The sequence below is a fragment of the Prunus mume genome, linkage group LG6 (assembly GCF_029339155.1).
Source record: "Prunus mume cultivar Tortuosa linkage group LG6, ASM2933915v1, whole genome shotgun sequence".
NCBI classification, from domain to species: domain Eukaryota; kingdom Viridiplantae; phylum Streptophyta; class Magnoliopsida; order Rosales; family Rosaceae; genus Prunus; species Prunus mume.
This window is the reverse complement of record NC_142703.1, coordinates 21,097,808-21,114,047: the sequence shown is the minus strand read 5'-3', so window position 1 is coordinate 21,114,047 and position 16,240 is coordinate 21,097,808. Positions and strand designations below refer to the sequence as shown.

Below are 16,240 nucleotides of genomic sequence, written 5' to 3'. Positions count from 1 at the left end.
GCCCTGCACCAGACAGATTCGAGAACCAGCGAGCCTCGGCCTATTCCATAACCCGTGGCCCTACAAGATCAACCTTTGGCACTTTGAACCACCAGCAGTGTTGCCTATATACTGAAGGATGGATCCCAATCCATTCCCTCCACCCAAGAGGAAGGAGAGGTAGAGGGGGAAACTACCCTTTGCTAACAATGACAGGAATAGGCAGGGGGCAAATTGGAGGAACCCCGGATCCGGAAGAGCGGGAAGAACACAGGAAAGAAGTTCGCCTAGGCCATATAGGGCGGAACCAGATTGACTACGCCCAACGAGCAGGCAAAATCTCCTCCCCATTAATGCTTTAAATGACGTGGGGCATTACAAAGGATGATCAGAGAAATGATGGAGCCTGAAGCCGAAGAGGAGAAAGCCCCACCTATAGAAAGCCATATCCAGCTTACATTGATCAGATACTCTTATCCCAGGTTTCAAAGTACCAAACTTCACTTTGTTCAACGGAGAGGATCCCCATGCCTCATCAGTTGAGCACATAGGCAGATTTTCCATCCAAAGGTGCATAGCCATAGAGAATAACCCTCTGTTGAAGCTAAGGATTTTCGAATTCTCTCTCTGGACAAGCTTTTACTTGGTACACCAATCTGCCAGCAAATTCTGTTCAAACTTGGGAGCAGATGGAGAGTGTTTTCCATGATTACTATTATAGGATTCAGCCAGAGGTCACCATCGGTGACCTTGCCGCCTCAAGTAGAGTGAAGATGAACCTGCTCAAGACTTTATAACCTGTTCAGAAGCTCAAAATGAAGTGCCGGATCCCTATGGAAGAAAGACACTTCATCCATATGGCTCAGGCTGCCCTCAAAATCTCTATGAGAAAAAGATTTGATGGAATGCTATTTGGAGACACAGCAGCGGATAAAGCATCCAAGTATGAGGAGTGCTCAGGGAAGAACAGCAGAAGAGAAACTCTTCCAAAGGCACATATTATAAGTCCCCTTCTTCTTCAATACATATGATTGAGGTAGAGTCAGAAGAAGATGCAGAAGGCTCGGAGGAGAGAGAGATTGCGGTGGCAGAGATGGCAAAATTAAAGCACCCCATATGACACGTAATTTTTTTAGTAATTCATATGACAAATTTTTTTTTTTTTTTTTGCCAAATTATTGACAAATCATTTTAGCTATTAGATACATCCAACAATTACCTAATACTAAAACAAGAAACCTCTCTCCAGATTCTCTCTTCCCTTTATCTGCTTCCTTCATTGTCTTGCTTGTCGGCCCACCGCATCATTGATGCAGAACCCCCCAAGTTAAATTTGGAATATAGGATTTTGATCAAAAAATTAATATATAACAAATCTGGAATCTGGCCTTTGAATCAAGAGCCAATTATACTGACCCGCCAATTAAAAAATTAAAACAGGATTGAGAACCAAAGTTGTGTTGGCTAAGCTTTGAATCGAGATAACATAAATAGGAAAGAATGAATTTCAACACTAAGCAAAGCTGCAAACTGTTGATATTAAAGCTTTTAAAAATTTTACCATTATAAGTTTTAAATTTTTTTTAATTATTTGGCTGTTTTATTTTATTTATTGTGGGGTTATAAATATTCGTTTTTAGGTTATATATATATATATTAAATGATTTAATTTTTTGGTTTAATGTGGTGAATGTTATATGATTTTGGATGCCTATAAAAGACCACTCCTCCTTCACATTTGAAAAAGAAGATTACACAACAAAATCTAATTATCTCTTCTCCTACCTTTATATATATTCTTTACTTTCTATTAGTATTTTTGGGCAATGGTTATGTGACTTGGAGACATATCTGTCTATGAACGTGCTCATAGTGGATCTTAAGCTTGTGTATTAGGGGTCGTATCTTGGAGTCTTGTAGAACGTCAGTACCTACACGTAGGAAGGCTACAAAGGCTTTAAGACAGTGTCTTTAACATGCTTCATCGTACCAAGCTCACCTTCTTACGTATAATCTATTTCACTTTTACTTACCTATCAATTTGTTTTTCTTCAGTTTCATTGTATCTTAAAAGCTTTCCAATTTGTTTATATGTTATTTATAATATAAAAGTTTTTTTATTTGGCTTTACAAAAAAGGAAAACTATATTTTTTATAGCACAAACTTGGATGTTTGAAATTCAAACAAAAAAACCACCACATTCAAACAAAAAAACCACCACACACAAATTATTGATTTGTGTTTTCCACAAACAGTCACCAAATAGCTTCTGAAGAAGATAGCAGAGAAGAAGATGAAGAGTGAAGAAGAGAAGCGTATTGGAGAGAGAGAGAGAGAGAGAGAGAGAGAGAGAGAGAGAGAGATGGATACCTGGAGAAGAATGAAGAGAATAACCATTGTAGAAGATAGCAAAGAAGAACCCTAGGGAGAAGAAGATAAAAATAATGTCTGATTTTTCATGTAGAATGTGTGTTTTTTTTTCCTAGCCTTATAATTAAGAGTGTATTATCTAAACCGAGGTGTGTGAGTTATATTAGTTAGTCAGGTAAGGAGAGTATTAAAAGCCCAAATCGTTTAAAATAGTCAGATAATTAAATAATATAAGTTGACACCAAACAACTGACATGGACGATTTACTCTTAGCCATAGTCTAATACGGTGTACCAAATGAGCCATTAATGACAAAATTGACGGCAAAGGGAAACGGGGGACGCAAAACTAAAGCACATGGGGCATAATGACCCAGTTTGAATAGGAGGGGGCAAAGTGAGATTTTCGGTAAAACATAGGGGGCACATCGAATAATTAAGCCTTTAATAAGTTCCATGCTTAAGTTGCCAAACAATGAAAATATCAATTTCTTATTAATTCTCAACTTCTAGCTAAATCCTCATTTATTTTCCTTCATCCAAACGAAGGATCAAGGTTTTTGCATTTGCTTTGTATGGAAAAGGAAAACCAAATTTCTAACAACATTGATCTACTTTGAAAATTACCGCTGTCATGCTTCAACTGCAATTGTCATTCCCTTTCACTTCGACATATATCCAAAGACTAATTTGAAGGCAGGTGCCTCTCACCTACCTACCATATAGGTGAATTGAGGAGTAATTATCTAAATTTGTTTTTTTCTAGAAAAGCAATATGATATTGTTGCAAGTAAAAGAGTACAAGCCAAGAGGTATCTCGAACAAACAAAGAGGATTAGGGTGAGCGAAGCTACAAAACAAAGGTTTGATCATCGGACTAACCAAGAAACCTACATTTTCTCCATTGAAAGCAATTAGAATGAACCCAAACCCCTTATAGAACACCACCTCTACATGCCAAGTTCCGTAAAGCACAAACTAAAGATTACAATATTCCTCAAATCAAGCATCATGAATAATGTTTAGAAGGGTTGAGTTTTTGTGGTTCCTAATTCAAAACAACAACTTTTCCTCATCACTTCAGTGTTAAATTCTGGTACCACTTTATCAGATGAATAAAATCAAAATTTAAAACAATAAATGCCCAAATCTATTTTCATTTTTCATGCAAAACGATGGGGAGAGGAAGAAGAAAAGGAAAAAAGAGTGCTTACCCGTTACTAGTATTATTGTTTACATAAAAAGAGATAAGCACACGGTTTTACGTTTCTTTCCTTTCAGATACATGTTATACAACCGACCAAAAGTGATCTATGGAGGAAAAGAGACAAAAGATGTAGAGGGATTTAAATAATAATCTTACCTCAACACATTGTGTTCTTCATTTTGACGGTTCCAGAGGAAGTTGTAGGACTTGCTCTACTGGCATGTGTTGAGAGAGAGGTTATGCATTAGTTGAGATTGTGACTGATTCCAAACTTTTGGTAGACATGCTTCAATGGGATGGTAAAGTTGCATATGTTTTGGTGGGTGGTTTGGTTTATGACATTTAAATTTGGCTAGTAAAGTTGCATACCATTTTCTTTTTTCTTTTTGGAATACAATTTACAAATGATGGTCTAAATTATAAAGAGAGACATGTTTCTCACACATGTACTACCAATATGTCATGGGGATTTGAACATGTAATTTGCAAGTTAATACAATTTTCCGTTAGACTAAGGCCCAGTTTGGGATTGCTGTCACTTTAAAAAAATTGATTCTGCCGTGCTTTGAAAATAATTAGCTGTAAAGTAAAGCAGCTCCATGTTTGGTAAACAATATTTTTAAAGTGCTGTTAGTACAAAAATTAGTCTCAAAACCGTTTGGTAAATTTTAATATAAAATTGTTGTAACTGTGAATAATGACTAAAATAGACATGATGTTAAAAGTGTTATGTACTAATCATGTGGTGGTAATGGTAGTGATGGAGTGGAGGTAGTGGTGGTGATGAAGGTGGAGTTGGTGGTTGTGGTAGTGGTGGTGGTGATGGGGATGACAATTGTGGAGGTGGTGGTGGTGGTGGTAATGGCAGCATAGTGGTGGTTGTGGTGTTGGTTGTAGAGGTGGTAGTGGATGTGGAGGTTTTGGAGGAGAAGGTGGTTGTGGTGGTGGTGGTGGTGGTGGTGGTGGTAGTGGTGGAGGTAGAGGAGGTGGTGGTGGAGGTGGAGGTGGAGGAGGTGGTGGTGGAGGTGGAGGTGGAGGAGGTGGTTGTGGAGGATGAGGAGGAGAAGGATGTGGTGGTGGAGGTAGTGAATGTGGTGGTGCAAGTGGTGGAGTTGGATGTGAAGTGAAGGTGGTGTCATTTTTAAAATGAATGATGGTATTTTAGAATTAAAAATTCATTAAAAGTTCATCTATGCTTTTTGAAAGCAACTTTTTTTAAAAGTCAATTTCTTTTAAAATAATCAGGATATTTTATTTTTACAAACACCTTAAAGCTTAACTTTAAAGTGAAGCAGGTTTTTGGCCAAAAAAAGCATCCCAAACGGGCCTAAACCTCGTTGGTTATCGTTGCTTTTTTTGTAACTCACAATAGAGATTATTATTTTTATAGTAAATTTGGCTTACACCCTTCAAATTCAATTGGCCCTACCTAAAACCCTTCACTTTTTGTTCCTATAAATAATACCCAATTTGTATAAGTAAAAACTCATGACTAGGATCCAACTCAGCAAGTTACCTAATTAAGCATAAAATCTGATTTATTGTACTTTTGATTCCAAAAATACCTCCAAGCCATTATTGCATTTTGTATATTAATGTATGAATCAATATGAAACAGTTTTAATTTGATTGTATATAATGACAGATGTTGAATTTGGAAAGATCTCCAAATGGTTGTAATGGATGTAGGAATTAATTTTGAAACATTTTAAAAAAAATTAACAATAAATTCAAATTTGGGTAATCGGTTTGTTTAATAAAATGTTTATGTTATTTTCTTTTTATGAATTATACATGACTAATAATCCACTTTATAATTGTTTATGAATAAAACTGAACATACTAATTATTTTGAAAAAATAATGTACCTATTACTTGTTTGTTTTATGAAAAATATAATTTACCTAGTATGAAAAGTGTACATAATTCTCTATTCCGATATACCTACATTATACGACATCCAACATACCTATTATTTGTTTTATTAAAAGTAATTTTTTTAAATGAACCTATTTTCTCTCTCCAAATAACTTACATATACACATTTACAGGTATATTGTAAAATAATTTACATGTGGGTAAATAATGTACCTATATGTTATATAAATTATTGTGTACCTATTTTTAATTATGAAAAATATACGCAATTACAAGTAGTAACTGACTTTGTTTTTTTTTTTTTGGGTAAATAATATACCTATATTTTATATGTATATATTTATATTATATTTTTCTTAGGTACATTATTGGATATGTAATTTACAGATTTTTTTTTTTGTTTGCAATTTTAGGGGGCGAGATGTGAGAGGGAATGACAACTAAAAGAAATAGGGTGATTGATATGCTATTAATAGGGAGTACATTAATTACAATTATGGCAGTTAATGAAATGCTTGAAATAAATTATAAATAAAATATGAAGTTTAGTGGCAAAGATGTAAAACCATAGAAATACTACGACCTCTTATATCCTACTGGTCATTTAAATTTGAAATTGGGGTTTACACATAGATTTATAGAGTGATGGATATATGTCTAGGAAATAGAAAATGTAGGAATCTATATTGGACAAGCCCTTATTTTTATCGGGAGTTTTTAAGATATGTCGGTTCTGACTCTTTGATATTCTTGTTTGTAATGTAAACTTATCTATTCGGCTTTAAAATTCCAACTCTATCATTTGGTAAAAGAAAATTAGACAATCAAAAGCTTCAAACTTCAGTGAATTAAGAAATTTACTGAAGGTGTGTTTGAAAGAATGAATTCAAATCAGATTTTGTGGATAAGAAACTCATCTATTTGAGAAGTTTTTGTTAGGCAAGTTTGATATTTAACCTCATTATTGAATTATCATTTAAGCAAACTTGGAAGGAAAAAATATAAAAAATAACCACTTAAATTATAATAAAATTATGTGAGGGCATTGCAAGATAATTGTTGCACCTGTGTGGTTGGGCGACAGAGGCAAAGAGGTCTCGCCATTAAAATCATCTGAGGGCCATTGGACCGGAGTGTCGTCGGCTTGGGCGGCAGTCATGCATCTCACTTGGGTCCAAAGTCCAAGCTCGAAATTCGAAAATCTCAAAACGACACTGGGTCGGTTTATTTATGTACGTACGACTTCCAGAGTCTAAGGAAATGGGTCCAAACCAAAGTCACATCGGTGCTTCCGGCTCATTTAAAAAAGAAAATTGCAGCAATAACAGGTTCCGTTTTCAGTTTTAAAACAAGATGTAAATTAGTTTTCTGAATAACCCTTATATATATATACATTTTAAAACTTGAAGGTGTTTTTAATTTTTTGCTTTTTTTTTTTCATCCCTTCTTATTCACCAATTTCACATCGCCACACATGCATTTTACTCCATTTATCAAAACACGATATTTGAGACCTCTTGACTTGGACCCTGCTGCTCAACTCTCACGTTCGAGTGCAGAGTCAATTTGAGCCTCGAGATTTCTATATAAAAAAATTCACCAAAAATTCATCCTAATTGCATAAAATTCACCAGAAAATACAACGAACTCTTTATAACATGTTTTCGTTCTATGACCATTTTTCCTTTTCCAATCTATCCATATGTAAATCATATTTCCCGCTCACATTTAGGTTTGTATGCTTATATATATATATATATATATATTTTATTATATAATGAGAGACCCTAGAGTGTGAAGTGACCATAAACAAAGAAAATATATAAATATATATATAGTGCTAAATTTGTTGGAAATATAGCTGTTCATCTGTTCAAAACGGATTCATTTGAAGGATATATGTTACAAATCCATACAAAAGTATAAATAAAAAAAATAAAAAAAACTTGCATAACAGTATAAAAAAATAAAGGTTTTTTAGGTTTTACACATAAATAAAGATGTTAGGCATTTCTATGTTTTGCGAATGGATTTTTTATTGACTTTGAGGGGTAATGTGAGATTTGATCATACTTAGTTTAGATGTTTTCCACTTTGTACCCGAATTCAAATTCCCTCCCCATAATTTAGATTAATTGTAAGTTAATTATTGCTTGTATTTAAAAATAAAATAAAAAGCTTAGGTGTTCAAGTAGCTGCAAACATGTTGGTGATATATAATTTTCTTTCCACTGTTCCTTCTAGAATAAAATTTAATTTAATTTTTATGATTATAAGATCTGGAGAATCCCCTTATAATCGCTTTCTTATATTATTTTTTATTTAAAAAAAAAAAACATATTTGTCATAATATGTAGGAAAGTAGCTTCTGATTCTGCTACCGCAAATAACACCAAACCTTAACCGAGCCCACGTTGGATTTCTGTGTTAATTTCCCAACAACCCACCGAATTCAAACTTTCGCACGCGAGGTAAGGGCCGTGTGTACACGCACTGGTGATTAGAATCCCCTTTTTAATTGGGAGGCTGCTTTGCAATTTTGTGTCGGGTCAAAATGAATGCCCTTTTCTCTTATAAAAAATAAATGCTCTTTCTTTTTCTTTTCTTTTTTTTACCCAAAAAGCATATCATTTTCTGTTCTAGAAAGGAAAGCATACATTACTACATATATTATAATTTCAACAGATTTAATATAGTATATCAACATGTTTTATGGCGTATGCAACGCACATAATAGTCTTTTTGTACTTATATGCCTACATGAATGAAAAGTGAACATCCAATCTTGAAATAAAAATGAAAAATATATTCAAATTAAATAATCAATTGTAAGAAAAAAATAGTCTAATCGATATATTTTAAACACAGAGAAATTCAGAAATAAACATGCAATTAAATGTGCAAATTTAGGTCTCATTTGGTTCATGGAACAAATTTTAGTGGAAATCATTTCCCGTGTTATTTCCTAAGGGATGGGAAATGGAAGATTCTTTTCATATGTTTGGTATTACTGGGAAAGTAACCGAGAGATATCACTTTATTTCATTTTCCATGTTTGTTTTGAGTAGGAATGGAAAACAAAGTTTGTATAAATTTTCAATTGTACCCATGTTAAATCAAATAAGAATAGAATGCATTTAATGATATATTGTAATTCTAAATTGTTAATGGCGACAAAATGATCATAAAAAATATTTATTTAATATTGGCTCATTTTTCCAAACTTTCTCAAGAGGGGGGAAAACAAAACTCAAGTTGGGAGAATGGCTTCACTTTCCCCCTACTTTCCTATAGGTCAGGCAACGATTTCCCATGCCTAGACTTATTAAATATGGGAAAGCAATTGATTTCCTATCCCCAAGTCTCATTTCCCATGAACCAAATGAGACCTTAATGCATATGACATAAGCACAACCAACGCTAAATGTACATATAAATTAGATTAGAAACACCTGAAAATTGGTCAAGGTTTATGTTTGGCATTCTGTACTTAAGACAATTTACGCCTCATTGCAGTGCTCATGGTTGACCAGTGCTTGTCTCCTAAGATATAACGACCTAGTCCTTACTATTGTAGCACTCCAAATGAGCTAAGCCCCGAGTGAATCACAACTGTATTGAATATTATCTCATACGAAGACTCATACTCTCTATAATATGCAAGTGACTCATAAATGCTTTTGAATGACTTGGATTGCATTTCTTTAGTGAGATGTAGATCCTTTATATAGATCTGAAAGCAGTGGCAGATTCATAAATTTTTTAGGGTACGTGCAATATTTTAAAGACTAAGAGCTCATAAAAAAATTTAGACAATCAAATGCCCTTATAATTAATCAATATTATTATCTATTCATAAAAAATAATAATAAAAAGACTACAATCAAGCTATGATTGTTGCCAACTTTAATTAATATCTATTAATATAACAAAAATCAATCTCAATTAATCTAATCAAAATAAGATTATAATCAAGCTACAATTGTCACTACTCATTAAACAAATACACAGAGGGAAAAACACAAGAAAATAAAAATCAGAAGAAAAAAAAAGCAAGAGGAGTGGTGCAGTGGCGTGAGAGCCTCTTCACCTTAGATTGGGTCTGCAGCAGCAAGCGATTGAAGAGCGGCCCTTCAAGTTTTAAGGATTGCGATTAGGTATGAAGTGTTTGTAGCATATCTGACCCCCCACTCATGTCCTGGCACGTGGAGCATAAACAAGGCGAGACCACTCGGTTGGCCATGCCGAAGGTCGATCGGCATACTCTACCGTTTCATGCGTGGTCGGCAAGTCGGAAAAGCACCTACAACTGGCACCCTCACCACCTTCAACACACAATACCAAGTGACCGGTCAGACATTCGGTAGATTCTAACAGATAAACTCAAAATTCCCTCCGAACATGTCAGGGCACGTGTCGACCGCCGAAGACACTCCCACGAGTTCCACATCGAAACTAAGCACTAAGAGCACCACAAATGCTCTCTATAAATAGAGCCATTTGGCCCAGCCAAGAGGTAAGACGTTTTTGACTTGACTTACTTTCACTCTGTCAATAGAATTGCTCTCGTTACTAACTTCGGCATCGGAGGGTCTTCGGCCGACACCGCACCAGTGTCCCATACCTCACCTGACGTTTCTTTCTCTAGTCCGAATCTAGCACTACGCTCTAAGAAAAAATGCTACGGACCGAAGGCTCCTTAGGTTCAAACCTCCATTCCACTTGTAAGTTAGCTCTATTTCTATATGTTTAGCGCAAACATGAAGTATTATAATTTATAGTGTTTTAATGATTGATATCTTGCAAGAGGACTCCTTGTCCACACACTATTGCTTTTGGTGAAGGTAAGGCTATTCCATCAGGGGATTTTTATCTAAAAATAAATAAATTATGCAAAAAAGAAAAAAATCCATTCAAAGATCTAAAACAATGATTAAAAGAAAACAAATAAAATTATGATTTTTTGTTAAAGATAGGCGTTGGACTCACGTGTCTTATTTAGTGAAGGTAGCGAACCACTTTTCAGGCTCATTATATTAGACGAGCGAGTGAGGCGTTTTTTTTTCACTATTGGACTATACAGTCTCATTTAAATTAGTCTCGTTTCTTACCAAACATGAGTTTCGAGTGCTATTTAACCCAATCTAGTCCAGTGAGGTGTACCAAACATGGCCTTAGTTTATTAGAATATTTTTAACCTATGTTCTAGGTTTATTATTTTATTCTCAAACATATAGGTATTTTATTATGAAAATTAACATATGTATAGGTATGTTTTTTGTGTAATTTTTTATTTTTATAAATCCTATATAGTAGGTAGACCATATGTATTGAGTTTATTAGAATGTTTTTAACCTATGTTCTAGGTTTACTATTTTGTTTCCCAAACATAGTATTTTAATTCTTCAAAAAAAATATATATATTATATTATTTGTGTACGCCTTAATATTCCTTAAAGTGTCTTTTGTTTGGCTTCTACCTACACAGTAAGTTTATTCAAACGTGTTATATGTTGATTGTTTTTCACAGATTCTTTTAGGGTGCAATGCAATAGTCAAAATTCAAAATTTGTTAATAAAACAAAAGATGTATTAAATCAAGGAATTTGCATTAAATCAAAGGATTTTAATTTATTTTAATTATTTACCTCTAAGGGCATAATAGTCACAAAAATAAATAATAAATACAAATTGGGCCTCAATTCAATATCTGTGACACGAGGGTTTTTCCTAACATTTTTGGCATGAAATGGGTCTATAAAGACCCCAAAATTCTAAAGTTGGAATCTAGTCCCTAATTTGTTAAAATTGGATGGAGAAATGTGATTCTCCATGGTAGAGGCGAGGGACTTGAACGCGCTGGAAGCCGTGCGAGGAAGTCGCTTGGACTCTTGTAGACTTCATGACTTTGCCAAAAACCCTTAAAATAAAACACGCTTCTTCCCTCTCTCTTCGTCTCTCTCTCCCTCTCTCTGCCTCTGGAACTCACGCCCATCTGCAGAAGAAACAAACGAAGAGACAGAGAGCACACAGCCCACGCCTGAGAGCGAGAGAGAGAGAGAGAGACAAACATAAATTCCTTTGCCCACCCGCCCAAACTCTAACCAAACCCAAAAACCACCAATGGCGATCTCCTTGTGCTTCACACCCGCCTCCACCTCCTCATCCTCATCCTCTCCCTCCAAACTCAATCCCCACCATCCATCTCTACCCTCCACATCGCCCCTCCTCCACCTCCGCCTCACTGTAACCCCTCCCTCCCTCACCCACCGCCACCGCCAGTTCCGCCAGGTCCTATTCTCCACCGGCGGCGGCGAAGGAGGCATCAACGGCCGAGACTCTTCCGGAGGTGGCGGCGGCGGCGGGGATGATGGCGACATCAACGGAGGTTCGGACAATGCCGGCGGGAAGAACTTGGCGGAGGCCTTGTTGGTGTTGGCGGAGTCTAAGCGGGGCTTGGAGAGCTTGCCCACGGACCTGGCCGCCGCGATCCAGGCCGGTCGGATCCCCGGGTCGGTTGTGAGCCGGTACTTCGAGCTGGAGAAGTCGGGGCTTTTCAAGTGGTTGATGCAGTTCGCTGGGTTCAGAGAGAGGCTGCTGGCTGATGATCTTTTTTTCGCTAAGGTCTTCATGGAATGCGGCGTTGGTCTCTTCACTAAGGTCTCTCCTTCTCTCTGTTTCTCCCTGTTTTTCTTTTTAAATTAAGCTGGTTTTTTTCTTTTCTTCTTTTAATCAGTTTTGTTTGGATTTTGTAGACTGCTGCGGAGTACCAGCGTCGCGGAGAGAACTTTTTCAATGAGCTTGAAGTTGTTTTTGCAGATGTGGTATGGATGCCTTTTGTCAAACACTTTACTTCGAACCACATTGCACATTGTTATCAAAGTTGCTTTCTTGGGTTCATAGTTGTTTTTGTATCTGTGTGTTCAGCGATTTTAAGGGGAAATCAATAATTGAGAGATGGTTCAAAGTGACCGTCTTTTTATTTTTGATTGATGATTTTTGTTAAATAGAGAGAGGATTAGAGTGTAGTGCAGTGGTGACTGATGAAAGAGATATGGAAATGACTTTTAATTCATGTAAATCAATTTGGAAGTAGTTTTATAGTGCTTGCATAGCTATGGGATGTTTTGAGTTAGAGTTGGCCTCTTGGCTTGCATTATGTGTCTCCATTAGGCATGCTTATGCCCATGACCTTTTATTCGACATGGTAGTCTAAGGTGAAGCACATGATCCAAATAAAAGGTGCTTGCCAATCAGATTTTTCCAGAAGTTTTGCGTGTAAATGCATCAACAAGAGGTCATAAGCAATCCATTTTTTATCAAGTGCTTGCCAATGATTTGAATAATTGGAGATCATAGATGAGTAATGTACTTTTCTTCCATAAGCTACTGTGCGATATATTTTTGCTTTATAAATCTATCTGTGGGTACTGGACTTTGTTATTGGCAAATTTAAATGATTACGTGAATAGCGTTTCTGGTGGAAAATCTTCAGCTAACATAAATAATGTCTAGTTTAAATATTTTCAGTTCCTATCATTTATGTGTGTAGTGTATCTCTGTTAGGTAATGGCCATCATTGCAGATTTCATGCTTGTATATCTTCCAGCCCCAACTGTCTCTCTCCGACCTCCACTTGCACTCAATGCGGGAGCAATCACTAAGTTTTTCCATGGCTGCCCTGATAATGCCTTCCAGGTTACTTTCCTATGAATTATTGAATTGTTGTATTGGCAATTTGCCTTATAGATCAAATTAAAAGCCAGATACAGTTACTTATATGATTCTGAAATTCTGTCTGCAGATCGCTCTCTCTGGAACATCATACTCATTATTACAGAGGATTGGTGGAGTAGTGGTAAGTAGGCTTTTAGTAATGTGCTTTTATTTAATCTGAAGTTTGAGGTTAAGAGTCATATCAAATATTTCGTAACACCTCATTTGTTTGTGCAGAGAAACGGGGCCAAGCTCTTTGCTGTTGGTACTGCTTCATCACTGGTTAGTACTTCTGTAACTCCTTGTAATTGGTAATTTTAAATATTGTTTTGGTATTGATTAGTGTTCCACTTGTCCATGCATTAATACTTCGATGTGTTTGCATGTATATTTATGTTTTATTTTAAAGTGACAGTAATTCTCATGCATCATATTTCTTCTACCAGCTGAGACGTGTCCTGCAAATTGTGCATTTCTTCACAACTTCACATTCAATAGGACAAAATAAAAGGAAGTAATTTTTTATTTTTTATTTTTTTGGTTTTGTTTTATGGAAAACCTGTGCTTGTGCGGTCTCTTTATAGAATTGTAAAAAATGTTTCTTCTCATCAATTTGTTTTTTTTTCTCATTTTACATCCATCTTTATTGTTGCTAAAGAAAGGAGCAAAGTTCTTTTTCACATCTGTGATGTGGTAAGCGTCCGTGCTTTCCTTTATTTTAGTTGTTAAGTTCGAGTCAATTCTACTGGCTTGTGCTGGAAATGGTGAGAGAGCATCTGATTGTTAAAAATGTAGTGAAGCACTGAAGTTTGAGCTGAATGGCATAAAAGAATCTGTGTGGAGCCTTAGAAGTTTGCATTTTCCTTTCTACATGAATGCACAGTTGATTTTTTTCCCCCTAGATCTCAATACGATAATAATTTTGCTCCTAACAGCATGTAAATTTAAGGCTAAAATTTTGTCTGGTTGGGTTAGATCAATGGTAACCATTCCAACTGTAGGGGCTACTTTATCCTTTACGTTGTCACCATTGGTGGGAGTCTTGTGCTCTTGACCACCTTTTCTATGTGTGTTTTTACTGTGTTGTTACTTCCATAGATTATCCTTTATGTTTTATAGAATTAGATATCAACATAGCCTTTATGTTTTATAGAATTGGACATCAACATAGTTAACCAAAATTTTCTTTGAGACAATTGAAAAGTTCAATTCCCTATGAAATTAACGGTGGTCATCTAGCAGTAAGCATTTGATTTTAATGTAGTCTTAGGAGTAATCTATTCTTTGTAGAGCCTTACATCCAAAGACTGGATTGATATCAACAGCCAAATTTATTCATTTATAAAATTTGAAGTAATAACCAATGCCTGGGTTGAACTTAAATACCTTATGACTAAGCCTGCATCAAATCTTGAACTTTATGACTTACGCATGGGGTTTCTGTTCTACACCGTTCTGCAACTGGCATGGGCATAGACACATACTCAAACATACGTCTCATTTGGAGTTCTGCATGTGTTTGATGTGCTTTACTTCTTTTGGTCCATTGTTCTGTTGTTGCATGTTAACCTAAATCCTAATGGAGTTGATGCTATAGGGTTACTAATTCCTTGATGTATATATATTTTTTAATAATTTGAAATAGATTGTTTAAATTTTTTTTTTTGGTGGGTGCTTTCACTAGTTCTCTCAATGATACTGGTTTAAAGAGATGGCAATGTTGGTCTTCTTAATGGCTAGTATTTGCTCCATTGTAGCTTTTTTAATATTGCATGACAATCTTTTTGCAAAAGTTTTTGCCTTACTCTATGCTAATTGATGTGACCCGGTATCTCTAAATTTGATGATACATAATGCATCTCATTTTTTATTAGGTTGGGACAGCTGTGACAAATGCGTTGATCAATGCAAGGAAGGCTGTTGATAAGGACAAAGCAGGTGAAATTGAGAATGTGCCGATAGTATCCACTAGCGTTGCATATGGTGTCTACATGGCGGTTTCTAGCAATCTCAGGTACTTCATTTTTTATCAGGATTAGTTTGCTGAGTATATTGGGCATGGATTTTCTATTGGACAATGCATTTCCTGTTTCTAATTTTCTGAACTCCTTGCAGTTTTACCTTTTCTATAGTGTTGCAAATTTAACAAATTATGCATTTTAGATATGTTCTCTTCAAAAAATTATGGTGGCAGTTTTATGTTGTTAAGTTTTTGAGCTGAGTGAAACATGTTATATTTGGTTTTGTATGTAAGTGTACAAAATCCATTAGGTGTAAATGTGTGAGCTGAGTGCTCAAGACTTATTTGAAAATGGTATCCAATAGATCGAATTATTTGAAAAAATAAAGGATAACTTAAGGCGTGACAAAAATATTAAGGGTAGATTTATATCAAATGCTTTGTAAATGGAATTACTGGCATTAGGAATTGCAGAATTCTTGGGAACTGCATGTATTTACCTAAATTCAAATTCTTTGTCAGGTACCAAGTATTGGCCGGTGTTATTGAACAAAGGTGTTTGGAACCGCTACTACATAAACACAAGCTCATGCTTAGTGCAATTTGCTTTGCCGTTCGGACTGGCAACACGTTCTTGGGTTCATTATTGTGAGAACTTTTGCCTTGTGAATTTTTCCGATATAACTGATTGTTATACCCTCACGAGTCACCACTGACTACTTTACTTTGCAGGTGGGTGGACTATGCTCGTATGATAGGAATTCAGAAGGCTCATTAGTATACGAACTGCTGCATTTTCTTATTTTATAGAGTTTCTTGAAGGCGTGATTGTTGGTGTGCTGAATTTTACTCTGTTTCATAAATCGGGAAAAAACTGAGACAATTGAAGTTATGGGAGTTATAAGGTGCTAGGTTACTTAGGTTTTTTTCTCATGTATTTATACCGCTCGTGGCTGGGCAAACTTTTTTTGTTTACTTCTCTTGGTGTTGGGCGGATTTTGTTACAGAAATTCTAATAATGAAAAAAAAGGGCTTTAAATTTTTTAATGGAGTTTTGTGTAATTAGTGGAAGAGGGTTGTATGTTTGATCAAAACCAAAAGCTTTGAAACTACATCATGCAAATTGCACT

At 35.6% G+C, this 16,240-nt stretch overlaps 1 protein-coding gene across 1 annotated transcript; it reads left to right on the top strand.

The window, feature by feature from the left end:
• The first annotated feature begins 11,370 nt into the window (after positions 1 to 11,370).
• On the top strand, positions 11,371 to 16,157 carry LOC148916409 (protein RETICULATA-RELATED 4, chloroplastic-like). The gene is made up of 8 exons (XM_089055285.1): positions 11,371 to 12,094; positions 12,190 to 12,258; positions 13,001 to 13,132; positions 13,239 to 13,292; positions 13,388 to 13,432; positions 15,025 to 15,164; positions 15,633 to 15,758; positions 15,843 to 16,157. Exons 1-8 carry the CDS (start codon positions 11,558 to 11,560, stop codon positions 15,886 to 15,888), a joined length of 1,149 nt encoding a protein of 382 aa, XP_088911411.1. The 5' UTR covers positions 11,371 to 11,557; the 3' UTR covers positions 15,889 to 16,157.
• The last annotated feature ends 83 nt before the right edge of the window (positions 16,158 to 16,240 follow it).

What these genes read in the sequence shown, in the direction of transcription:
- LOC148916409 (XM_089055285.1), top strand. Translation starts at nt 11,558, where the DNA reads ATGGCGATCTCCTTGTGCTTCACACCCGCCTCCACCTCCTCATCCTCA. An exon ending in TTGGTACTGCTTCATCACTG is followed by an intron (nt 13,433 to 15,024) that starts GTTAGTACTTCT and finishes ATTTTTTATTAG; the next exon opens with GTTGGGACAGCTGTGACAAA. An exon ending in GCGGTTTCTAGCAATCTCAG is followed by an intron (nt 15,165 to 15,632) that starts GTACTTCATTTT and finishes ATTCTTTGTCAG; the next exon opens with GTACCAAGTATTGGCCGGTG.